The 25,865-nt window shown below is 42.4% G+C and overlaps 1 protein-coding gene across 1 annotated transcript in view; it reads left to right on the top strand.

Moving 5' to 3' along the window:
* RAB20 (RAB20, member RAS oncogene family) overlaps positions 1 to 23,302 on the top strand; it is a 49,569-nt gene extending 26,267 nt beyond the window's left edge. The window contains exon 2 of the mRNA XM_048855115.2: positions 22,145 to 23,302. Within this exon, the coding sequence (XP_048711072.1) occupies positions 22,145 to 22,677 (533 nt within the window). The 3' untranslated portion in view covers positions 22,678 to 23,302. The remainder of the gene's footprint in view (positions 1 to 22,144) is intronic.
* The last annotated feature ends 2,563 nt before the right edge of the window (positions 23,303 to 25,865 follow it).

Below are 25,865 nucleotides of genomic sequence, written 5' to 3'. Positions count from 1 at the left end.
GCTGCTACTGGTCACTCTTTAAGGGTGGAAACATCAGAAGTGTCTGTCCTTCTCTAAAGCAGACCAAAAGATAATTTGAGGTAGAAGAATCTGTTTCCAAGCACATATTCACACTATTGCAAAGGAAAGCAAACTTTAAAAACTCAAAAAGAAAAGGAGTACTTGTGGCACCCTAGAGACTAACAAATTTATTTGCATCTGAATGCATCCGATTAAGTGAGCTGTAGTTCATGAAAGCTTATGCTCAAATAAATTTGTTAGTCTCTAAGGTGCCACAAGTACTCCTTTTCTTTTTGCGAATACAAACTAACATGGCTGCTACTCTGAAACAAATTTATTTGAGCATAAACTTTTGTGAGCTACAGTAAAAAACTCAGTATTTTAATTAAAAGAACATTTCGTCGTCTCATATTGCTGGTTTCTCTTCAAAGAATTGGATCAATATTCCAGAGGGCATTGAGTGTTTATGGTTAAAGCATGAGTAGGAACAACACAGACTTGGCTGAAGTGTCTTATGCAGACTATGATTTCATCAGTCTAAAGGAGGACTGTCAAGCGATTAAAAAAAATTAATCACGCGATTAGTCGCACTGTTAAACAATAATAGAATACCGTTTGTTTAAGTATTTTGGATGTTTTCTACATTTTCTAATATATTGATTTCAGTTACAACACAGAATACAAAGTGTACAGTGCTCGCTTATATTTTTATTACAAGTATTTGCACTGTAAAAAAACAAAAGAAATAGTATTTTTTCAATTCACCTAATACAAGTACTGTAATGCAATCTCTTTATCATGAAAGTTGAACTTAGAAATGTAGAATTATGTACAAAAAAAGCTGAATTCAAAAATAAAACAGTGTAAAATTTAGAGCCTGCAAGTCCACTCAGTCCTACTTCTTGTCCAGCCAATCGCTTAGACAAACAAGTTTATTTACATTTCCAGGAGATAATGCTGCCCACTTCTTGTTTACAATGTTATCTGAAAGTGAGGACATGTTCTCATGGCAATGGTGGCTACAACAGTGCAAGATATTTACATGCCAGATGCGCTAAAGATTCATATGTCTCTTCATGCTTCAACCACCATTTCAGGGGACGTGCATCCATGCTGATGGGTTCTGCTCGATAACCATCCAAAGCAGAGCGGACTGATGCATGTTCATTTTCAGTCTTCTGCTGGTGACATCTGACTCATGATGATGATTTTCTTTTTTGGTGGTTCGGGTTCTGTAGTTTCTGCATTGGAGTATTGTTCTTTTAAGACATCTGAAAGCATGCTCTACATCTTGTCCCTCTCAAATTTTGGAAGGCACTTCAAATTCTTAAGCCTTGGGTCGAGTGTTGTAGCTATCTTTAGAAATATTACATTGATATCTTTGAGTTTTGTCAAATCTGCAGTGAAAGTGTTCTTAAAAGGAACAACATGTGCTGGGTCATCATCTGAGACTGCCTATAACATGAAATATATGGCAGAATGTGGGTAAAACAGAGCAGGGGACATGCAGTTTTCCCCCAAGGAGTTCAGTCACAAATTTAATTAACACGTTATTTTTTTAATGAGCATCATCAGCATGGAAGCAAGTCCTCTGGAATGGTGGCTGAAGCATGAAAAGGCATACAAATGTTTATCTGGCATGTAAATAATTTGAAATGCCGGCTACAAAAGTGCCATGCAAATGGCTGTTCTCACTTTCTGGTGACATTGTAAATAAGAAGTGGGCAGCAGTATCTCCTATAAATGTAAACAAACTTGTTTGTCATTGGTGATTGACTGAACAAGAAGTAGGCCTGAGTGGACTTGTAGGCTTTGAAGTTTTTGCATTGTTGTCTTTTTGAGTGCAGTTATATATAACCAAAAAAAAAAAATCTACATTTGTAGGTTGCACTTTCATGACGAAGATTGCAATACAGTACTTGTATGAGATTAATTGAAAAATACTATTTCTTTATCATTTTTATAGTGCAAATATTTGTAATAAAAATATACACTTTGTTTTCAATTACAACACAGAATACTATATATATATGAAAATGTAGAAAAAGATCCAAAATATTTAATAATTTCAGTTAGTATTCTATTGTTTAACAGTGACGATTAAAACTGTGATTAATTGTGATTAATTTTTTAAATCCTGATTAATCGCAGTTTTAATCGCCACTGTTAAACAATAGAATACTAATTGAAATTATTAATCGCCACTGTTAATCACATTAGTTAACTACGATTAATTGACAGCCCTAGTCTAAAGATAAAAGTATGACTCTGTAACTAGCTTCTTTGTATGTGAACCAACAGTTAATATTTGAGCATTCAGTCAAATTGCCTGTTACAATAAGTTATTGGGTTCTGCCTGAAGTTGCAGCTCTGATCAGAAATAAGTTCTGCTGTTTCATCTATATTGGTTTAAACAGCATTCTGTTCCCAAACGTGTGTATCAAGGTCATCGGGCTAACGCCTCTGGATTTAGGCACAACTTGTTTAAGCAGTCGGTATTCTGTCAAAGAACAAACGTTGGTAGTTTTTGCTCTACAGCAGTTAAAATGTAAGCATCAGTGTAACATTCTTCTGCAATTATTTGTTTCTAAAACATAATCTCTGAATGTTCTCAACCTACCCTGGGAACTACAGGCCAGTCAGCCTCACCTCAGTCCCTGGAAAAATCATGGAGCAGGTCCTCAAGGAATCTATCGTGAAGCACTTACATGAGAGGAAAGTGATCAGGAACAGTCAGCATGGATTCACCAAGGGAAGGTCATGCCTGACTAATCTAATCGCCTTCTATGATGAGATTACTGGTTCTGTGGATGAAGGGAAAGCAGTAGATGTATTGTTTCTTGACTTTAGCAAAGCTTTCGACACGGTCTCCCACAGTATTTGTCAGCAAGTTAAAGAAGTATGGGCTGGATGACTGCACTATAAGGTGGGTAGAAAGTTGGCTAGATTGTCAGGCTTAACGGGTAGTGATCAATGGCTCCATGTCTAATTGGCAGCCAGTATCAAGTGGAGTGCCCCAAGGGTCGGTCCTGGGGCCGGTTTTGTTCAATATCTTCATAAATGATCTGGAGGATGGTGTGGATTGCACTCTCAGCAAATTTGCAGATGATACTAAACTAGGAGGAGTGGTAGATACAGTGGCAAGTAGGGATAGGATACAGAGGGACCTAGACAAATTGAAAGATTGGGCCAAAAGAAATCTGATGAGGTTCAACAAGGATAAGTGCAGGGTCCTGCACTTAGGACGGAAGAATCCAATGCACCGCTACAGACTAGGGACCGAATGGCTAGGCAGCAGTTCTGCGGAAAAGGACCTAGGGGTGACAGTGGACGAGAAGCTGGATATGAGTCAGCAGTGTGCCCTTGCTGCCAAGAAGGCCAATGGCATTTTGGGATGTTTAAGTAGGGGCATTGCCAGCAGATCGAGGGACGTGATCGTTCCCCTCTATTCGACACTGGTGAGGCCTCATCTGGAGTACTGTGTCCAGTTTTGGGCTCCACACTACAAGAAGGATGTGGATAAATTGGAAAACGTCCAGCGGAGGGCAACAAAAATGATTAGAGGTCTGGAACACATGACTTATGAGGAGAGGCTGAGGGAACTGGGATTGTTTAGTTTGCAGAAGAGAAGAATGAGGGGGGATTTGATAGCTGCTTTCAACTACCTGAGAGGTGGTTCCAAAGAGGATGGTTCTAGACTATTCTCAGTGGTAGAAGATGACGGGACAAGGAGTAATGGTCTCAAGTTGCAGTGGGGGAGGTTTAGGTTGGATATTAAGAAAAACTTTTTCACTAGGAGGGTGGTGAAACACTGGAATGCGTTACCTAGGGAGGTGGTAGAATCTCCTTCCTTAGAAGTTTTTTAAGGTCAGGCTTGACAAAGCTCTGGGTGGGATAATTTAATTGGGGATTGGTCCTGCTTTGGGCAGGGGGTTGGACTAGATGACCTCCTGAGGTCCCTTCCAATCCTGATATTCTATGATTCTATCTGAAATCCCTACTGTGCTACGTTTTTTAATCAACTGAATGGCTTGAATAAATCAGTTCTCTGATTTCTTGCAGTGATTTTTTTTTTAAATTTGATTTAGAACCAACATCTGTGCAGTGATTCATATATAATCCCGATGGTGTAGTTTTTTAAAAAGCATAGGAATGCTCTGTGAAGTTGGGATCCTGTCGTTTCATTCTACACTAGTTGCTTTCACCAGACTTCAGTGTTAAGATAACATTTCTTCATTCATCTGAAACCTCACTGTGGGTCACGTAGGTGGGGTATGTAAATATTAGTTTCTTTCTCTCAGTTTGTACTGTAAATAAACTACAAATAGAACTGTCCTCTCCACTGCCAGAGATGTAGGTTTAAGATTATCACTCTCCATTGGCTATTGCTATATTTTTCCAATACCTGGGGGTCCTGGAGCCTCCAGAAGGAAAGGGAAACTTGAGTCTGAAGTCTCTGAGATGCTTCCTTCCATTTTAGAACCTGCTTTTACAACTAAGGCAGGAGCCCATGAAAGCTACTTGTCAAAATGGGTAGCTTGGAACAACGTAAACACATTACCATGCTAAATAAAAGCGACTTTTTCAGAATGGTGTAAGGGTCAGTTGGAACTTTGGCAGCAAATGCAGTTTTCTACTGCTTTATCCTAAGTCTTCACTGGCTGGAAAGATGCCATGGAGAGGGAGGGTAGGAATATTTGCTGAGTAGTAGGTCACATTACCTCCCGTCATACCATATAATTAAAGACTCCTCATAATGTGTACACGGAAAAAGTGGAAGTAGAATTAAAGTTTCTGTGGGCACTTAGACTTTTTGAACTCAGTGGTATTTGTGTGTTTAATAGCTCAGAACTTAATATTTCATTAGTGTAACCTTAAGCCTACCTTTACACTCTTGAACAGGAAATTATTTTGGTGTGTTCAGCAAAATAGTTGACTGATGCTTCTACATCTTACAATGCGGAAAAACACTCTTCTTGTCAGGTTCCTTGGTGAGCAGTCTTCTGGGAATAGCAGTCTTCTTTTGTGTCTGTAACCATGCTTGCTGTTCATCCTGTTTTCTCTTCTCTATCTGTGGCTACAGTGTCCTCTTAGCACACTTTACAGAGGATCTTTGCAGTTCCCTTGTCCAATGAGTAGAGTCCCTTGGGTTTGTTTTTGGCCCAGTGCTATTCAGTATGTTGATCACTGAACTGGAGGAAAACACCAATTCATTGCTGGAAAAATTTGCAGATTACACAAACTAGTGGAGTTGTAAATAATAGTGTAATATAATAAATAAAAAATAAGTGTAATAATAAGAAGAGTGATCTGGATCACATGGTAAAATGGGTTCCCTTGGGTAACATACCTTTTTAAAAAATACAGGTAAATGCAAGGCTGTACATCTAGGAACCAAGACTATAGGTCACACTTACAGGATGGGGGGCTGTAGTTTGGAAAGCAGTGACTCTGAAAAGGGTGTCAGGGTCATGGTGAATAACAAGCTGAACAAGAGCTCTGTGTGGTGCAGTGGCTAAGAGAACAAATGTTGTTCTTGGAAGTATAAGCAAGGGTTTATGCAGTAGAAGTTTATACAGCAGAAGAAATGTAATGAACATCAGTATAGCCAGTGAAGAAAAAATGTGGAAAACACACAATGGTTATTTAAATAGGCCCTACTGAAGAACATTTTCATTGGGCTCGGTTGGGAGGGTCGATTAAACATTTTCTGGGATTACTTTTAATTATTCTACAGTTGAATAATTCAAGATATGAAAATATCTTGAGCTGTATTTGCTAAACCTGAGACAAGAGTGTGTGTGTGTACTCCAGAGAGAGATTTGCTGAACTGCTGTAAGGTTTAACTGTAATTAAGCTTTTCTGTGTAAACGCTGCAATGTGGCTAACTCTTTTCTAGTTTGCCATCGTAAATGATATCCTTGTACACCCTGTGACCTATCTCTGTATTTGAGTCTTTATATATTTCAGTTTTTGATAGCTGCTGTGCTGTGACATTGCACACTTTGAAGGTGGTGCTAATGGATCGCTCCATTAGCAGATTCTAGCTAGCTCTGTGTGTGTGCACCCACACTTTAATTTAGCAGTCTCATGGTTTAAAAAATAGTGACCCCAGTTGCTATCTGGAGAAACAAAACCAATTTTAAACAAATTCACATTGTGTTAATGATTACTCTTTAAAAAGCTAAGCTGCGTGTTCAAAATGTATGCGATCTCAGTTGTAATGTTCTTCAGTGTGGACTTTGATCTAGGTGTTTGTGTCTTGACAGTTCTTTCTCTGGAACAGCAGAATATTGTTATGGATCAATTGATAGGGGGCTTCTGCCAGCATTTGTCCTTAAAAGAAAATCATTCCTGAGCGAATCTGAAATAGAACGGGTTTCAGAGTAGCAGCCATGTTAGTCTGTATTCGCAAAAAGAAAAGGAGTACTTGTGACACCGATGAAGTGAGCTGTAGCTCACGAAAGCTTATGCTCAAATAAATTTGTTAGTCTCTAAGGTGCCACAAGTCCTCCTTTTCTTTTTTTGAAATATAACTGCAGCCCTGTAGCAATATATCTTAAAGCAACTGCTCAGTAAACCAGATCTTTGAGAAAGTAAGTGGATAAAGAAAAATAACTGATACTCGGAGGCTTTTGGGCTGCACTGTCGGTTGTATGACAGCCCTAGCATGTGCTGTGCAGATGTAATTTTTTTTTATTAATTGTGGGGAAAAAAGGTTTTCTGAAGAAAGCACAAAACGAGATAAACTAGGATGGACAAGTTTAGCCTTGAGGAGCTCATATGTCACTATCCTTGTCTACTATGTGTGGCATATGGCTCTTAGTACAGCATATCTACATTAATTTTGCATGTGGCTCAATACTAGCAGTTTTAAGAATTAATCCATTCAAATTGGTTATTTTATACAAGCATTTTGTATTAATCTTGCCAAAATATGGCTTATTTTGCACCTCTTGAGTGGTTGTTCTATAGCAATTGTTGAATAGATGTTAGTTGCGCCAGTTGATTGAACTGTCTTACCCAGACGTACACAGCTGTTTGACAATAGAGTGTTGGCCTCTGAAAAGGCGGAAGGACCACTGAGGCGACATGGGTAGGGCTGTCTGATAGTCCCCTCTACATAAAAGGGAAGAATACAATTCTATCTTAGTAAAACGGAGTTCAGTTGTGGCCATAATAAAAATGTTTGGTTTTGTTTTAAACTGAAGAAAGGGGAAGCAAAGCTAAGGACACTTGCTATCATCCACTTTTTGTTGTTGCTTTGCAATGAACTCTATTGCTTTATTTTTCTTTTAAAAACAAAAACAAACTGAGAATAAACAGCCATGCTTCTATAAGGAACTACATTGGAACACTTCTGGTTTTTTGTGACTTTGCTCTAATTCTGTTATGTTTAGACTGAAGAAGTCTCATGATACTTCTGTTAACGGGGAGCTTTATTTATTTATTTAAAGTTCCAGCCAATCTCTTCACCCACCCACATCCATACAAAGTACAGAATCTTCTCCGTGCTCCCCGTTTGACAATCTCACTTGTAACAAATCCTACAAATCTTATTGATAACATGTCAATCATTTAGCTTAGTAACGTTTGTATTGGGGCTTTGGAATCAGAATATATTAGTCTCGGCATATTTGAGTCTTCTAAGGCCACTGAGTAAACTCTTTTTTTCCTTTGTGCTCTGTCTCTTCTGTCTAGTAGTTATATGGTTGGTCTCTCCTGTTTCCCAGCTCATGAGATACCAAGTCATGAAAGTAGGAAGTGCTTTTCTTCCAGTTGTTTGCTACTAGTGCATTCTGGTTCTAACAATAAATAAATGTATTGTCAAAAGAAATTGAACTTCAACTAAAGCAGGGGTGGCCAACCTGTGGCTCCGGAAGTTAATATGCGGCTCCTTCTATAGGCACTGACTCCAGAGCGGGAGCTACAGGCACCAACTTTCCAATGTGCCGGGGGATGCTCACTGCTCAACCTCTGGTTCTGCCACAGGCCCTGCCCCCACTCCACCCCTTCCCGCCCCCTCCCCTGAGCCTGCCGTGCCTTCGCTCCTCCCCCTCCCCCCCAGAGCCTCCTGCATGCCAGGAAATGGCTGATCGGCAGGTGTGGGGGGGCTGATTGGCGGGGCTGCCAGTGGGTGAGAGGTGCTGGGAGCGGGGAGAGCTGATGGGGGGGGGGGGCTGCTAGCATATTACGGTGGCTCTTTGGTAATGTACATTAGTAAATTCTGGCTCCTTCTCAGGCTCAGGTTGGCCACCCCTGAACTAAAGGAACTTTGGGTAGTGTGCATTTTATTGGCGGTTGAATCTGTTACCTATTTTTTTATTAACCAACATTCCTAAGGTGGGCAGACTATGGCCCGTGGGATCGTCCTGCCTAGCCCTTGAGCTCCTGGCCTGGGAGGCTAGCCCCCGGCCCCTCCCCCACTGTTCCCTCTCCCCCACAACCTCCGCTCGCTGCACCGCCCACGCTCTGGCCTGCTGCTCCTCTCGGGCTGGCTCCGGCCAGGCAGCGTGGCTGCGAGCTCCTGCTGCTCTGAGCAGCATGGTGGGGGGGGGGGGGGGTTGGATGGGGCGGAGGTTGGGGGGGCAGTTGGGGGACAGGGCGCAGGAGGCAGTTGGATAGGCATGGGAGTCCTGGGGGGGGGGGCTGTCAGGGGGCGGGGGTGTGGATAGGGGTCAGGGTAGTCAGGGGACAGGGAGCAGGGGGGGTTGGATAGGGAGTGGAGTCCTGGGGGGCGGTTAGGGGGCAGAGGGAGATTGGGGAGCAGGGGGAGGTTGGATGGGGCGGAGGTTTGGGGGGGGCGGGGAGGGGAACGGGGGGGTTGGATAGGCATGGGAGTCCCGGGGGTCCTGTCAGGGGACAGGGAGCGGGGGGGGGGGGTTGGATGGGGGTGGGGTCCCGGGAGGGCGTGGTTAGGGGACAAGGAACAGGGGGGTTGGATGGGTTGGGGGTTCTGAGGGGGGCAGTCAGGGAGCAGGAAGCGGAAGGGGACAGATAGGGGGCGGGGGCTAGGCTGTTTGGGGAGGCACAGCCTTCCCTACTCAGCCCTCCATACATTTTGGAAACCCCGATGTGGCCCTTGGGCCAAAAAGTTTGCCCACCCCTGCAATATTCCTAAATGACGCTATCTTTCTTCCTATAATTTTGCCAGCAGATATCTCTGTAGAGGTATGTATTTTCCTTTCCTCTTCCTCCTCCTCCTCTTTCCTCCTACATCAGATACTACTGATGTGGTGTCTTGTAGTAGTTTCTTGGAAGTTGTCAGGCCCTATAGCTATATTTTTGATGATCTCTGTGAAAAATAAACACACATACATACCAAGTACATTGTATGACGGGTCTCTAAAAATTTGTAGATGTTAGAAATTCTTTTTTTTTTTTAATTATTATTATTCTATAACTAAGGGATTTTTACATACCAGCTCCCTTTCAGAATTTAGCTAATTCAACATTTACAGATTAGACTAAATTCTAAAGAATGAATGAGAATTCCTAAATTTATATTTAATCTCTGTAAAACTTCTCAAGTATCTCCTCCCACCCTCCCAGGAGCTGAGAAAACCTCTTAAGACTTTTCTAGTCTCCCATTTCTTAAAACTACCCACTTTTGAATTCAGGTTACAATCTAAGACCCTAGTGCTCCAAAGATACCTGCTTAAATTTTCTTAGGTAGCCCCAAGGATGTCCTGGTATTCTTCAAGAGTAAAGTTAAGCATGTCCATAAATGTTTTCAGTATCAGTTACCTAAATTTCGTTCTGTGAGGACTTAGAAGATGGGGGAAAAAATTAAGTTTACTGAATGTCTTATTCCAAATGTCAAAAGTTGTGCTAATGTATACGCACTGTACTAGATGTACTGAAAGTTTTGGGGTCTCTGTTAACTTAGCCATGGCTAATGTCTGTCTTTTTATACTTGGCTCGTTTTCTTCCAGTGTGTATTGGCTGTTTTGGGGCTTCACTGTGAACAATAATCACTTTAAGGGTGACCTGCAAAGGATTTTTATAAAACTGGATTTATGCCATCTTTTTGTAGTAGTATTTTGTTTTTGGTTTGGTTATGTTTTTTCTTTGTTTTTAGCCTGCTTGTTTTTAAATTGGGAATATCTTGGCTTTTTTGGAGGAACAGAGTAGGAGGTATTTTTGTTGTAAGCCCTTTCCACCTTTAACTGAATGGCCAAGAGTACTGAGTCTTTAACAAAGATTTCTTTTATTAAAAATAGGAATTAGAACTCTAAGTGCTGCTTATGATGCCCTTGTGTATACTACCTTTCCGGTCACATTATTCCAGGGTAGGCAGAACCCAAACTTCTAATACGGGGTGGCCAACCTGAGCCTGAGAAGGAGGTGGAATTTACCAGTGTACATTACCAAAGAGCCGCAGTAATACATCAGTGGTCCGCTCCCCCACCCCCACTCGCTCCCAGCGTCTCCCACCCACCAGCAGCCCCAGCGATCAGCACCACCTCCTCCGTCCCTGCACCTCCCGATCAGCTGTTTTGTGGCATGCAGGAGGCTCTGAGAGGGTGGGTCGAAGAGCAAGGGCACGGCAGGCTCAGGGGATAGGGCGGGAAGGGGTGGAGTGGGGGCAGGGCCTGTGGCAGAACCAGGGGTTGAGCAGTGAGCGCCCCCCGGCACATTGGAAAGTTGGCGCCTGTAGCTCCAGCCCCGGAGTTGGTGCCTATACAAGGAACTGCATATTAACTTCTGAAGAGCCGCAGGTTGGCCACCCCTGTTCTGATATATAAAACCGTTTCAGGCCTTTAGAAATACTAAAGAAGCAGAAATAGGGCATAAGCCCAGTTCTCCCCCGCCCCCTTTAACATTTAAGCAAACGTGCCTGGTAGTAGGCCTTTATTTGGTAAAACCAACCTCTCCTCTGTCTTATTTTTTCCCTAATGTTTGTACCTTTCATTCTGCTTTTTATTTTACCATATTAATTAACTTGACATGGGATGTTTGTATTAACTCTGCAATGAGTACCAGCAGAGTTTTGGGGGGAAAATGATAATCTTAGCAGGCTAATCAGTTCACTGTATCTATGCTGCTCAACTAAGAGCTGGCGTACTCTAAAATGATGTAGAGCTTGTCTACACAGCACCTCAAAGCGCATCACAGGGGTGTGATTTGTAAAGTGCTCTAACATATTACGCTCTATAAGTGCCTCATATAGACCCTGCTGCACACTCTAAATGGTACTTAGTTTGAGTTAACATAGTCCTGTTAACACAAACTGATACCTTTTTAGAGCATTATCCAAAAGATTGCATAAAGATGTTTATAATAGTTTCTGTGTTCTCTTTCTTTTGAGAGGAGAGAGTATTCGATTTGACTTCCTGAATTCCTAACTTGGGCAGGGGTGGGATTCAGATGATGTAGATTCACTGCATTAATGTAAAGATCCCTAATATCTGGCCCATAGCTAATAATATGATATAAGGGTTTGTTCAAACCCATTTCCATGAGTAGATTCTAGTGGATAGATGGATTGGTGGTGGGTTTTGCAGCTTCTGTTCAACTTGTTTGATGGTTGTTTAAGGTGGGAGTTCTACTGATAGACATCTCATCATCACTTCCCTTGCATTCCTTAAAGCTCATTGGGATAATACTTTTGTCTGTCATATTATTGGGTAGTGGTCTAAATTATCATGTCTGGGTCATGTCATGTGGACAGTTTAGTCTAGCTTTCTGTTGAGAGCTCTCTTTTTTGTTTTTTGTTTTGTTCAAATAAACTATTACTTCAGTTGAAGCATGATGTGACCGTGTGATATTACCATGTGGTGTTTGTAGTCTGTCAAACGAGATGGATGATAGATTTAATTATTATTACTATTTCAGAAAGTTTAAGTGAATGCACTTTTTATTCAGGTGCAGCTGTTTCAGTCCAACAGTCCTCATGCTTATAGAGATAACCAATGTCCTGGGTTTGTATCCCTCTCACTTAGCATCTGCAGTAAGAAGCTTTAGACTCTAGAGTTCCAGACACCTTCAGAGTGTTTGTTTTATAAACAAACTTTGGTTTTTTACTTTGGTTGGGGCCATAGACTGTTTGTAACTTTCCTACCATCAAAATCCCCTTTTATGATAAGATAGGTGTGTTTGACTTGGTTTATCAATTAAAAGCTAGTGTGTTTGGAAAAGAAATTGGTTGAGAGATAATGGCCTGTTACTCTTCAGTGCTAGAGACTTGTCCCAAACATTTTTTCCTTGAGGTCACTTTTTCTTGTCCCTGTTTCAAAGTGTTTCCTATGGACATATATATAATAGGGTCTTCTTTGGTTTTGTATTGACTTTTTTTGTGTTTTTAATCCTATTTAGTCCTTTGAGTTAAACTTCATATCTTCTACTGTAGGTTTTTACCTCTTTTCACATAGATAAAAGTAAACCCTTTTGGGTATTAAGATAAGTTTTTAATACTAAATTCTAATGCAGCCAAAGTACACTCTGCTATATTAATTTGAATTGATTTAAAACAAAGATAATATTTTCTGAAACCACTTCATAATGACTATTGTCACTGAGTAATAAGTAACTCCTTGATTTAATAGGATTTAAAAGTTTGAGATGTCAGAACTTCCCGCACAATGGAAATTCCATCTTCTGACCAGTTCTAATTATACTATCTAATAAGAGACAACTATTATTGAATAATTCATCTAACTGTTGATTCATTCATTTGTCTTCATTCATTCTTTTCCCCCTTCTCCTCTCATTTTAATCTTTCTGTGTTGTCTTTTACATATTTCTGTCCCCAAACTACCAAAACTATGTACCTCTCCTTGCCGTTGTAGACTTCCCACTACTAAAGTGCCTGCCTTCTTGTGACAGGTGTAGGGAAGTGGAAGAGAACCCTTAGAACGGGTGGGCAAACTTTTTGGCCTGAGGGCCACATCGGGGTTCCGAAACTGTATGGAGGGCCGGGTAGGGAAGGCTGTGCCTTCCCAAACCGTAACCCTATCCGCCCCGTCCCACTTCCCGCCTCCTGACTGTCCCCCTCAGAACTCCTGAACCATCTAACCCCCCCCCCACTCCTTGTCCCCTGACCACCCTCTCCTGGGACGCCCTGCCCCTAACTGACCCCCCACGACCCCCGCCAGCTCCCTGACTGCCCTGACCCCTATCCACACCCCCACCCTCTGGCAGGCCCCCCGGGGCCCACCCCCTGTCCAACCCCCCCTCTAAAGCCCCTTTCAGAATGCAGCCCTGTGAACATGGGCTGAGGACTCAAGAGGAGCAGGGGCAGCCGCGGTTTCCCCTTCAAAGCATCGCTTCTCTCCGGCTGGTGGCGCGGCCGTCCAGTGCTCCTCCTGAGTCCTCTGCCCACGCTCCCACACTGCCCACCTGATCCCCTGTGGCTGCAAGGGAGTCTCCCTTCCTGCTTTCCCCTGCCTCCGCAGTGCAGCCTCCTCCCGCGCTGGCAGCACAGCGAGCTGAGGCTGCGGGGGAGGGGGGACAGCGGGGAAGGGGCTGGGGGCTAGCCTCCCCGGCCGGGAGCTTAAGAGCCGAGCAGGATGATCCGTGGGCCAGTTGTGGCCGGTGGGCCGTAGTTTGCCCACCTCTGCCTTAGAACAAATAAACTCCCACCTTTTGATAGGCAACTAAACACCTCTGACCTCTTAGAAGTCAATGGCAGAACTCCCAGTGATGTCAGTGAGGCCAAGATTTAATCCTCTGAGTCACGCTACGGGGAGGGGAACATGGGGGTAGAGACTATCAAAGAACAGTAACTATATTTCTTGTGTGCTTATGCAAACAAAAATCAATGTTGTCAGTCCCCTCATTTGTTTCCCCATGGTGTCACAAATGCATTTATTACTTCACTGGTTGTCCTCACACAATTAATGAACAACATTCTGTTGAATCATAGGAGATTAAGGTTGAAAGAGATCTCAGGAGGTCATCTGGTCCAACCTCCTGTTCAAAGGAGGACCAACCCCAACTAAATCATCCCAGCCAGGGCTTTGTCAAGCCAGGCCTTAAAAACCGCTAAGGATGGAGATTCCACCACCTCTCTAGGTAACCCATTCCAGTGCTTCACCACCCTCCTAGTGAAATAGTGTTTCCCAATATCCAACCTAGACCTCCCTGACTGCAACTTTAGACCATTACTCCTTGTTCTGTCATCTGCCACCACTGAGAACAGCCTAGCTCCATCCTCTTTGGAACCTCCCTAAAGGTAGTTGAAGGCTGCTATCAAATCCCCCTTCACTCTTCTTTTCCGCAGACTAAATAAGCCCAGTTCCCTCAGACTGTCCTCATAAGTCATGTGCCCCAGCTCCCTAATACTTTTGGTTGTCCTCCACTGGACCCTCTCCAGTTTGTCCACATCCTTTCTGTAGTGAGGGGGTCCAAAACTGGATGCAATACTCCAGATGTGGCCTCACCAGTGCTGAATAGAGGGGAATAATCACTTCCTTCAGTCTGCTGGCAATGCTGTACTAATGCAGCCCAAAATACCATTAGCCTTCTTGGCAACAAGGGCACATGATTGACTCTCATTCAGCTTCTCGTTCACTGTAATCCCGAGTTTCTTTTCTGCAGAACTTCCGCTTAGCCAGTTGATCCCCAGCCTGTAGCAGTGCATTTACTTCCTAAGTACAGAACTCAACACTTGTCCTTGTTGAACCTCATCAGATTTCCTTTAGCTCAATCCTCCAATTTGTCTAGGTCACTCTGGACCCTATCCCTACCCTCCATCGTATCTACCTCTTCCCCCAGCTTAGTGTCATCTGTGAACTTGATGAGGGTGCAATCCATCCCATCATCCAGATAATTAATGAAGATGTGGAACAAAACAGGCCCCAGGACCATCCCCGGGGCACTCTGCTTCATACTGGCTACAAAATAGCAGTGAGCCATTGATGATCACTACCCACTGGGCCCGACGATCTAGCCAGCTTTCTATCCACCTTATAGTCTATTCATCCAATCCATACTTTCTTAACTTGCTGGTAAGACTGCTGTGGGAGGCTGTATCAAAAGCTTTGCTAAAGTCAGGGTATCTTGCATCTACCGCTTTCCCCATATCCACAGAGCCAGTTATCTCATCATAGAAGGCAATCAGGTTGGTCAGGCGTGACATGACCTTGGTGAATCCATGTTGACTGTTCCTGATCACCTTCCTCTCCTCCAAGTGCTTCAAAATCGATTCCTTGAGGACTTGCTCCATGATTTTTCTGGACACTGAGGTGAGGCTGACCGGTCTATAGTTCCCTGAATTCTCCTTCTTTCCTTTTTTAAATAAGGGCACTATATTTGCCTTTTTCCAATCGTCCGGGACCTCCCTCAATCGCCACGAGTTTTCAAAGATAGTGGCCAATGGCTCTGCAATCACATCAGCCAACTCCGTCAGCACCCTTGGATGCATTAGATCTAGACCCATGGACTTGTGCATGTCCAGCTTTTTGAAATAGTCCTTAACCTGTTCTTTCACCACTGAGGGCTGCTCATCTCCTCCCCATACTGTGCTGCCCAGTGCAGCAGTCTGGGAGCTGACTTTGTCTGTGAAGACCGAGGCAAAAAAAGCATTGAGTACTTCAGCTTTTTCCACATCATCTGTTACTAGGTTGCCTCCTCCATTCAGTAAGGGTCTCCTATTCTTTCCCTGACCACCTTCTTGTTGCTAACATACCTGTAGAAACCCTTCTTGTTACCCTTCATATCCCTTGCTAGCTGCAACTCCAATTGTGTTTTGGCCTTCCTGCGCCCTCAATAAGGCTTCTTTAAAATAAAGCCTGCTCTCCTTAGCCTCCCATGTGATCCTGCCCATCAGTTCCCTGAGGGAGTCAAAGTCTGCTTTTCTGATGTCCAGGGTCTGTATTCTGCTGCTCTCCTTTCTTTGTTTTGTCAGGATCCTGAACTCGACCATCTCATGATCTCTTGCCACCCACTTCTACTTCCCTACCAATTCTTCCGTGTTTGTGAGCAGCAGGTCGAGAGGAGCACGGCCCCTAGCTGGTTTCTCCAGCACTTGCACCAGGAAGTTGTCCCCAGACACTTCCTGGATTGTCTGTACTGCTGTATTGCTCTCCCAGCAGATGTCAGGGTGATTGAAGTCCCCCATGAGAAGTTGAGAAGTAATTTACTGAACTACTCATATCCATAGCCTGCCCGGCTTTAGTTATATCTACAGATCTTTAGTTATATTTGTGATGGTGCCCCCCATAAGGCTTTATGGAGATATGCTTATCAATGCATATATGACATAGCTAAATATGTTTTATGCTACATATGCCATGTAACATATCTCTGTAGAGGTTATGATCTACTGAATCTATTAATCCTTTTTGTATGCATGTGTCATTTTTGTATTCGAAGTTATGAATATTGGTTGTGTACTGGCTTGATTTTTAAGTAACCTTTGTAAAGCATTTGGTCAGCTTCTTGAGAAAGGAATGTGCAAATCAAGAAGCACTTAAAATACAATGGATCTTGGAATGCTCCAATCCACATAAGAAGTCTACTTGAGGAGGTTTAAGGAAGCATGTGACCCATGGTTGCTACCTGGTAAGAAACTGAGTGTCATGCATGGATATGTGACTTGCCCAGGTGACTCCAGAACTCCATCTTGGAGCCGGACTTTGCATCGGAGAGAGGAGGGGGTCTCTACCCACAAGAGAGAGTCTATTTAAGCCTGTGGGAGATCCCTCCATTTTGTCTAAAGAGAGAGAGCCTCTCCACCCCCAAGAAAGAAACTGGAACGAAGGACAGTATCTACAGGGGGTGTGAGTGATTGCTGGACCCGGACTAGGAGATTAGTCTGTAAAAGGAGGCTTACTGGAACTGGTGAGGTTTTGTCTGTATTCAGTTTTATTAGACAGAGACTTGCAGGTTTTATTTTATTTTGCTTGGTAATTCACTTTGTTCTGTCTGTCACTACTTGGAACCACTTAAATCCTACTTTCTGTACTTAATAAAAACACTTTTTTTTCTTATTAATTAACTCCGAGTATGTATTAATACTTGGCGGGGGGAGGGGAGGCAAACAGCTGTGCATATCTCTCTATCAGTGTTATAGAGGGCGAACAATTTGAGTTTACCCTGTATAAGCTTTATACAGGGTAAAACGGATTTATTCAGGGTTTGGGCCCCATTGGGAGTTGGGTATCTGAGTGTTAAAGACAGGAACACTTCTGTAAGCTGCTTTCAGTTAAGCCTACAGCTGTTAGGGGTCGTGGTTCAGACCTGGGTCTGGGTTTGTAGCAGGCTAGCGGGTCTGGCTCAAACCAGGCAGCGCAGGAAAGCAGGAGCAGAAGTAGTCTTGGCACATCAGGTGGCAGCTCCCAGGGGGTTTATGTGATCCAACCCATCACAATATCTATAGTCTTTTATGATGTGTCTAATATTGTCCGTTTGAAGCTCAGTCTCACTGCAGCAGAATTCTTAGGGGATTTCCCCCCTGTGAGTGGTTTCTTTTATGAGCTTGAGTAGATGCCAGGGGCTGGCTACAAGTGTAGTGCTGCAGCCTTTTCCTTTTTCAGATTCTTCCTCTCATTCACTTAGGATACAAGGTGGTACTTTCAGAGTAGCAGCCGTGTTAGTCTGTATTCGCAAAAAGAGAAGGGATACTTGTGGCACCTTAGAGACTAACAGATTTATATGAGCATAAGCTTTCGTGAGCTACAGCTCACTTCATCGGATGCAAGGTACTTCTTGCCTCTCACAGATCTGAGAATTAAGATTCTGATAAAAGAATTGTATCTGAAGAGAGCACTCTAGTGATATTTTATGTTCCCCTTTCTTAATTCCTCGCTAATACACCATCTGTGTCTCCTTTGTTTCAGAATTGCAGTGGAAAAGTCTTGAACAATCAGTATATGAAAGACAAGTCAGCTACATAGATTCTTTCTTTAGAAAATTTCCGGACCTCTTTCTTGTGTGTTACACGTCAAAAAGCACTATTTTTATCTGGTTCTTCCTCCTCCTACTGAAAAGTTACAAAACCCTATATGCTTTCCTCTATTATTATTTCTTCATGGGCCTCCAGATTAAAGACTTCCTTTCCTAAAACTGGCACCAGCATGGTGTTACTTTTTGCAAGGTTTTCTGGAAGACTTTTCCTTCTTAGGCTGTGTGTCCCCTGTCTTTTTTGTTTTTAAATTTTTTTTCCTGACAGCTTTGCAACAGCTTTTTAACTTGCTCTGCCGGAGTATGATTGCTCTGGAAGTTCCTCGGAGACCCGCCTCTTATGGACACACCAATTTCTGTGACTTTTAATTTTTGTTTTTGTTTTAATCTCTGATGATTATGGGTATTATCAGAATAATATGTTTCATATAAAAATGGGTTTGCTGTTAGTTTAACCTACTGCTTGAAAAGCTGTGTGTTTGGGTAGGGGTCAGATGATTTGTTACTTTCCCTAGGCTCTAAATGGTCACAGACTAGTAATGTTCCAGTCTGTGAAAAACTGGCTTTTAGTAGTAGGATGCTTTTTTGTTGGTGCTGGGACCCTCTCAGTGGCATCCTGTAGAACAGTGGTTCGCGGACCACTTGAAAATTGCTGAGGGTCTCGGTGGACCACTTAATAAGCTTTCCAAATGTTCTTTGTACCATTAGCTAACTATTGTAAAGCGCGTTGGATAAAAGCGCTATATAAAAAAATCCCTTCATCATCATCATTTTTTTTGTTCCACAAATAAAAGCACCCAACTCCTATTTTAATATCAGTAGTCTTACCTTTCCAATGCAATGGATGTGCTCCCTCTCCCCCGCTGCGGCAGCCCCCGAGCTGAGGCTGGGAAGGAGGGCCATCTCTCTCCCTGGCAGCACAGCCCTGGAGCTGGAGAAAGTCACCTCTTTCTCTGGCTGCCGCAGCCCTGCATGTCCCAAATTCCCCCACCCCCTATTCTCCCCAAAGCCACCACCTCACCTTACATGTGCATCTTTTCCAGGGTCCAGGCACCTAATTAGTGGAGTCACACCTGCGTGGCTCTACTAATTAGGTAGGTGGCCCTTCAGTCTCTTGTGTGCGGCCATCCAGGTGCGCACCTTAGAGGGAACTATCTGCAGACCACCTGAATGGAGCTCTCGGACCACTGGTGGTCCATGGACCACAGTCTGAGAACCTCTGCTGTAGGATAAGTCAGATTTGTTTGATTAAATTATTTGTCTATACTCTATTTCTCAAATCAGGATTGGTATAATTTTAAGTAGTTAATATTGAAGAAATGTGGCAAATGTCAGGAAGCAACAGATGGCACAACCCAACTAGAAATCAGACATTTTTGCTGCATGTTTAAGTAGATTATGTTGTGGGCTGACTTGCTTTGCCTGTTTTCCATTCCATAGGCATATTTAATGCAAAGAAGGAGAAAAGGAAAGTTACAATAAACTTGCCAGTTCCATTCTGAGTTCTAATTGAAGATTGGTTGCAATCAACTTCTGGAATTTAACTCAGAAAGTCATGGTTCATGTTCTGCTATACAAGAGAATAGATTAGATTTGCTTATGTATGCCATGGAACAAATACCTGTATTGTTTCAGTGTCGAATCGTTGGAGGTAACAATTTTGAGGCTGAATTTTCTGGCTTAGATAGATGAAGTGGGAAAAGCAGAAATATTTGTGTTCTGTTGTATTTTACAGGCCACGTCGTAAAGTAAGGGTTCTAATGAAAATGATGTGATTATTTTAAAGTGTGGAAAGCAAAACTGGAAATCTAGATCTCTGCAGATATTTCCAGTCTAAACACACTCCAGTTGGTCTGTCTTTCAAATACACATGAGCAAAGAAGTGCACAGCGCACCTTTAAGCATGAATTTGCTGCTTCTGAAGATTGAAGTCTTGTGAAATACCTTCATTTGTCTTCCTAAATTGGCACATATTGCCTTGTAACCTGGGACATGAAAGTATTAATCTGTGTCCGTGATTATCTCTTTGTAAAGTTCTCATCCCTGAAGGACTGTGGACTTGATTCAAGACCTTTAAAAAGAGATTAGGTGAACTAATGTTTTAGCTGGGGAACCTTCTGTCAGACAAGCTTCCCATCAAAGTATACTGGCTTCTTCCCTTTTTCTTTGTTTAGGTGTTTGAATTGAATAGTTCTGGAAGTCATCTAAACTTAACCAGCCCAGTTAATTACTTCATAAATCATCCTTTTTCAGTTAAAATATCTTCTTGGCAACACTTGTATTGCCTGACGCTGGCTGAAGCTACACAAAAATTAAGCACGATCAAGGTATCTTCAATAAAATCTTAGTGTTGCTTTCTCTGGACTTCTATTAAAGATCCTGACTTTTTCTTTCTGTCTGGCCCAAGTACACTGTCGGGTCTCCGTGGAAAGTTTAGACTATATCTAAGATCATCTTGGGCAAATGATAATGTGAGCATGGAAGATCTTCTCTCTGTTGTTTAATGGAAGGCCCTGCTTTTGGGGATGGTACCAGAATTGGTAGGTCATATTATACATAAATCAATGTTGAAAAAGCTAGGGCTGAGGTGACATCCCTCTCTTATTTGAGGGCCTTGGTTGGCATGTCTTGTTTTTTATCCTTGATTGGTAAATAGGTCCACAAGATTGTTTATCCACAATTCCATTTTGTAGCAATTTAAGTTAATGCCTAGATGCTACATTGAGTCAAATGTTTTTGTACAAGTCTGTAAAGCAGTCTAATATCTGACTTTGTACTTTTCACATGATTATGCATCTATGGGACTAAATATGGGGTCTAATTCACTCCAGCTTCTTGGAAGAGTCCATGATAGTAGAAAGCTTGCCCAAGAGGAGTGATTTTCTTCAAAATCAGTAAGCCTGGGTTTTTTTTCTGGTTTTAAGAGGAGTTGAGGCTTGAGAGCGTGGAGGTGGGTGTTACAAGGCTTTGGAATTCACCCACTATGTCTCTCACTGTATCTAAACCAGTGACCCTGAAACTTGTCACCTGTTTGGGCTTATTGATTTTGAATGAAATCTGTTATCTTCTAAGGTTTAATTGAGAAACCTGCCATGAAATTCTATATTTGTACATGCATTTTGAGTAGGCTGCAGTTCTCTGTAAATCAGTGGCAATATTTGCACTTCCTATTTTCTGACTGGTCTTTCATTTAGTACAATATTCTCAAGAGGCTATTGGTAGACTACTTTTTTCCTTCCCTCCACTGTAGAAAGGTTCAGTGAATAATGCAAGCATCACATTTTATCTCCAAACAAATGCCAAAAAAGGGTGTAGGTCCGAGGGCCAGGGCTACTCTTTCCAGTGGGCCAGGTAAAAATTTTAAGAGTGACACACTGAGTGAGGAGACAATGTTCTTTCCTACTAATTACTGAGATTGTATTAAAACTGTGCCACTTGATGGTGGCTGTGGGCAGTATACTAAACAGGGTAATGGTGACAAAAACTGGGGCAGGCATCTAAATCCTATAGTAGTAGGTGTCTTACAGATTTTTATAGAGTGTTTATGGAGGGTACCTTGGCATATAGGTTCTGATATCTGGGTGTTAAAAGCTCTTGTCTTGTTAAGATAACTGTTGGAATACTCATTGAGCGGAAAGCTGTGAAGATGTACAATAAGATTAATTTTGTTTTGCACTATTCTTCTAGAGTCACTGACTTCAGAGGCCAGAATTTCAGAACTGCATGTGTTCAGAAAGCTTGTGTGCCTGGGCTGAATTTGCACACTCAGTCAATTATAGCTGAGTATGAAATCATGGTACCTGCAAACATAAATAGTCAATTAGATGCAACTGGCCAATTACACATACAGAGCCTAGCTCTGATGCTGTGTCCTTTTTGATTTTTGCTTTTGAAGCTTGCTTGTGATAGTATGAAATTTTTATCAGTAGTTTAGTTCAGAGTTCATTATAACTGATTACTCAGCTTAAATGAACTAAAATATGCACACATTTTTGCTTTTACAACATGCATACAGTTTCTGAAAACATAGCATCAAAAGCCTTGTTTAATAGCCCATTAGTAAAAGTCACTAGTGCATAAGGCAAGCAGCCTGTGGACTTGGCAATTTGTGTTCCCTGCAATATTATTGCACTTATTAGCAAAAGTATAGAAAAGTTGACGATACTGTAAATGGTAGGCTTTCCCCTTGGGCGCTGTATCCTTTTGATTTTTGTTATTGAAGCATGCTTGTGAAACTAGGCTTTTTGTTGTTAATGGTTTAGTTCAATTTATTAATTTTATTTTTTTTCTTTGCCAGGACGGGAGCAATTTCATGGCCTTGGCTCTATGTACTGTAGAGGAGCAGCTGCTGTTATCCTTACATATGATGTAAACAACTTGCAAAGCCTGATAGAACTGGAAGACCGATTCTTGGCACTGACCGACACTGCTAGCACTGACTGTATCTTTGCTATTGTTGGAAACAAAGTTGACCTCACAAATGAATATGCTTTATTACAAGAAACAGAAGATGAAAATAGACCTGAAAAGCCTGTCACCAGTTGCATCTCTACCAAGGTCCAAAAACAAGTCTACCTGGATGATGCTGTTGCACTCTACAAAAAGATACTAAAATACAAAATGTTGGATGAGAAGGATGTTCCAGCAGCTGAGAAAATGTGCTTTGAGACCAGTGCAAAAACAGGATATAAGGTGGACTACCTCTTTGAAACCATATTTGATATGGTAGTACCAATAATTTTACGGCAGCAAGCTGAGGGGCCACTACAAACTGTAGACATAACCAATTACAAGTCGGCAAAAAGGACAAAATCTGGTTGTTGTGCCTAAAATACTGATGATGTGGGGAGTGAGGGGATTGTGCCTGTATGTTGTGCTAGTGATCATGAAGCTAGAGATGCTTATAGTTTGAGCAGAAAAGGAAAATCAAGGAATAAATTATCTTGAATGAAGTATGCAGAACAACAAATCCTTTGAAGATTAAAGTCTAATTTATTTATAAAAACAAAAATCTGAATGGAATCATAGGGGAAGACTTGTAAATTTCATACAGCCCTTGGGGTGGAGGAGAGATTATAATGAATGTACAGAAGTGGGAATCGGTGCTATGGTACTGTTTCCATACAGATTGGTAGTGACAATCAGTTAAGCACTCTCAAAGAAGTCCTGCTTTATTGTTTAGAATGCATTATTTTCTCCACATTTAGTATGCTACATCTAAACTGTCACTGGATGTAACTTTCACTTTTGTACTGGATATGACTTTCACTTTAAAAAAATCATTCATTTTCTTCTGGGGAATATTTAGATGCTGGGTACTTTTTTAAGCTTTACACATTATTTTTTTTCCAGAATATAAATTATGTAGAAAAGTCACTAATCAAGCAAATCAATTATCCTTTTGTACCAGATACTGCAATATAAGATGTACTATTAAAGTTACTTTGGAAATGAATTGTTCATTCTGAGGATTTATTAATGTACATCCTGCTACCTTAGCAGTCAGGCGTTCTCTACATTAACCAGGGACAGCGCTGTCCTGTGTTACTTGGAGCTAAAAACTGCAAAGGGTGGTAGGAAAAAATATATTGGTACTTACACTCCTGCTTCATTATGTAGGGGCATTTGTCCCCCACATAAAGTATTTGATACACCTCCATGTCCCTATTCCCACTCAGCTGGGGTCAGGAAAAATTGCAGTTCTAATTTTGGCAGGGTGTGATTTTATCATACAAGTTCCACAACCAGGAGGGAAGTGAAGAATTGAGTTTTCTGATGTGAAACCAGCAAGATGACGGTTTTTGGAGGGGAGTGTACAAAAAGCTTTATACATCCTAAAGGAGCAGTAAAGTGCACTGATGGGCTTTTTTTTTTGGTTGTCATTGCCGTTAAGAGGACTGGTAAGATTTTAATACTGTTCTTAGAGTGTTGTAGCATTGTCAAGAACAGTGACGGGTGTAGTCATCCAGTATCTCATACGGAGTCATGACAGGGATAGGCAGGGCCGCACAGAGGATTTTGGAGGCCCAGTAACATCTGAAACTGAGGCCCCTGCCCTTCTAAAAACTTACAAATGAGGGGGGCCCTGGGGGCGTTGGAGAGGCATTCACCCCACAGTGGCAGATCCTGTCCTGGTGGGCTGGGCTCAACTCCCCACTCAGGCTGTTGCAACCTGGTACGCAGGGTCACAGTGCCACTTAGATTTGGTTTGTCCACCACTGTGTCATGACAGAGGGGCCTCTGGGCCAAACCTGAGTGGTGCTGTGCCAGGTTGCAATGCTACCCTATTTGGGGGCTGTCTCATATAGGAGGGGCCACGGCAAACTGTCCCTCACCATCCCCCACCCCCGAGCAACTCTGGAAATAGGCAATAACAAATGTAGACCCCAATTCTTGAAGTCGTGTGTGTGTGTGTGACTCCCATGGATTTCAACAGGAGTTCTGCACATGGAGCAGTTGTACAATCGGTCCCCAAAACAGAGATTTGGACACCTACCCACTCACCCACACCAAACCAAGGTTATCCAACACCGATAGAGACAATTTCTGAGTAGCTAAGTGTTAAAAGCTGTTTCCAGATAGTAATTGGTTTCAGAGTAGCAGCCGTGTTAGTCTGTATTCGCAAAAAGAAAAGGAGTACTTGTGGCACCTTAGAGACTAACCAATTTATTTGAGCATAAGCTTTCGTGAGCTACAGCTCACTTCATCGGATGCAGATAGTAATTAAAACCTCTGTAAACATCTGTCCCGCTGAGAAATGTTTTGCAAGTGGGCTAATCTGAAAGTTCAAAGCAGCGTCCATTATTCCCATTACAATGATTTAAAGTCTATGACACATGATGAGGTGAAATACGGTGGCTACATTGACCATTTTAAAAGTTCTGGTCTTGGGTCTGCTGGTCTCCTCCATTACATGTTTTGGAAGTATTTGTCAAACTAGCAGAAACATTAAGTACAGCCGCAGTATATTAAAACCCCGTGCTTTCTTTGCTTACCCACCAAGTTCAAGTGATTCTCTGCTGTCTCCCTCCTCTTGTCCCCCTCCTCCTCCCACAACCTGGAGGGGTTTGTCAGGAGTCTCCATAGCACTGATCACTTGGTGCTGCTTCAGGCTGAAGAGCAGACCATAGGACTTTGCTGGTCTCCGCAACATCCAGAATCAAGAGGGTAGCTGAAAGCTCCCCCTCCCCAAGGCTGCACAATCTGCAATGCACTGCCTGAAGACTCTCAAAGCAGAGCTAGTGTCTTCTTGTAGGTAGCTGTGAGGTCAGACTTGCAGGAGGTAAGTGAAGTGGAAACACTTTAATTGTACATTTGAAATATACCACGTTATGTAAATAGGCTCTCACTTTTGGGGGCTGTCTGTATTTGGTTCATTTGAGATATTAAGCAACACACACAAATCTTTCCCAAAAGCTTCAACTGCTCAAACCCGCCCTCACCTGCCTATTGTGTTCGAGTCTACTCTGAAAAGGATTATGTCAAAATCAGTCTTGGATTTCAGGTCTGCTCCATGTGTGGAGTCAGAGCTTCACTTGGTGACTGTTGGGACATAAAAAGCACGTACTGCTTTTTCTTTCTACTCTTTCTCAGTATTGCTGGCTGGATTCTTTACGCTCCAATTGGCTGACCCTGCACAAACCCGCAGCAGACAGTAGGGTAGCAGAGGTGTAACTAAGGCTCATTAGTCATGCAGAACCCTTATTACTGATGGTGAGGGATGAGAAGCAAAGATTAGGCTGACTTGCAGGGCTAGTTGTTTTGTGGGGGAGGGAGCAGAGCGCCACTTGTTAATTTGAGCCCATCTGATCTGAAGTCGCTGAGGCACAAACCTGAAATCCTAATGTGGTTTTTTTAAACCTTCTCCAGTTTAGAGTAGAATTTGACTTTTAAAGCAAAGTTCAGAGTATTTTTAAGTTAATTGTTGTGGTAAAGACTTTAATGTTCTTGAGCTTTGAGGCTTTAAGTTCCTGTCTATACTTAACTGCTGTGTTGAGGGATCAGCACTATTCAAAATA

The sequence above is a fragment of the Caretta caretta genome, chromosome 1 (assembly GCF_965140235.1).
Source record: "Caretta caretta isolate rCarCar2 chromosome 1, rCarCar1.hap1, whole genome shotgun sequence".
Lineage (NCBI taxonomy): Eukaryota > Metazoa > Chordata > Testudines > Cheloniidae > Caretta > Caretta caretta.
This window is presented reverse-complemented; position numbering and strand designations above follow the sequence as displayed.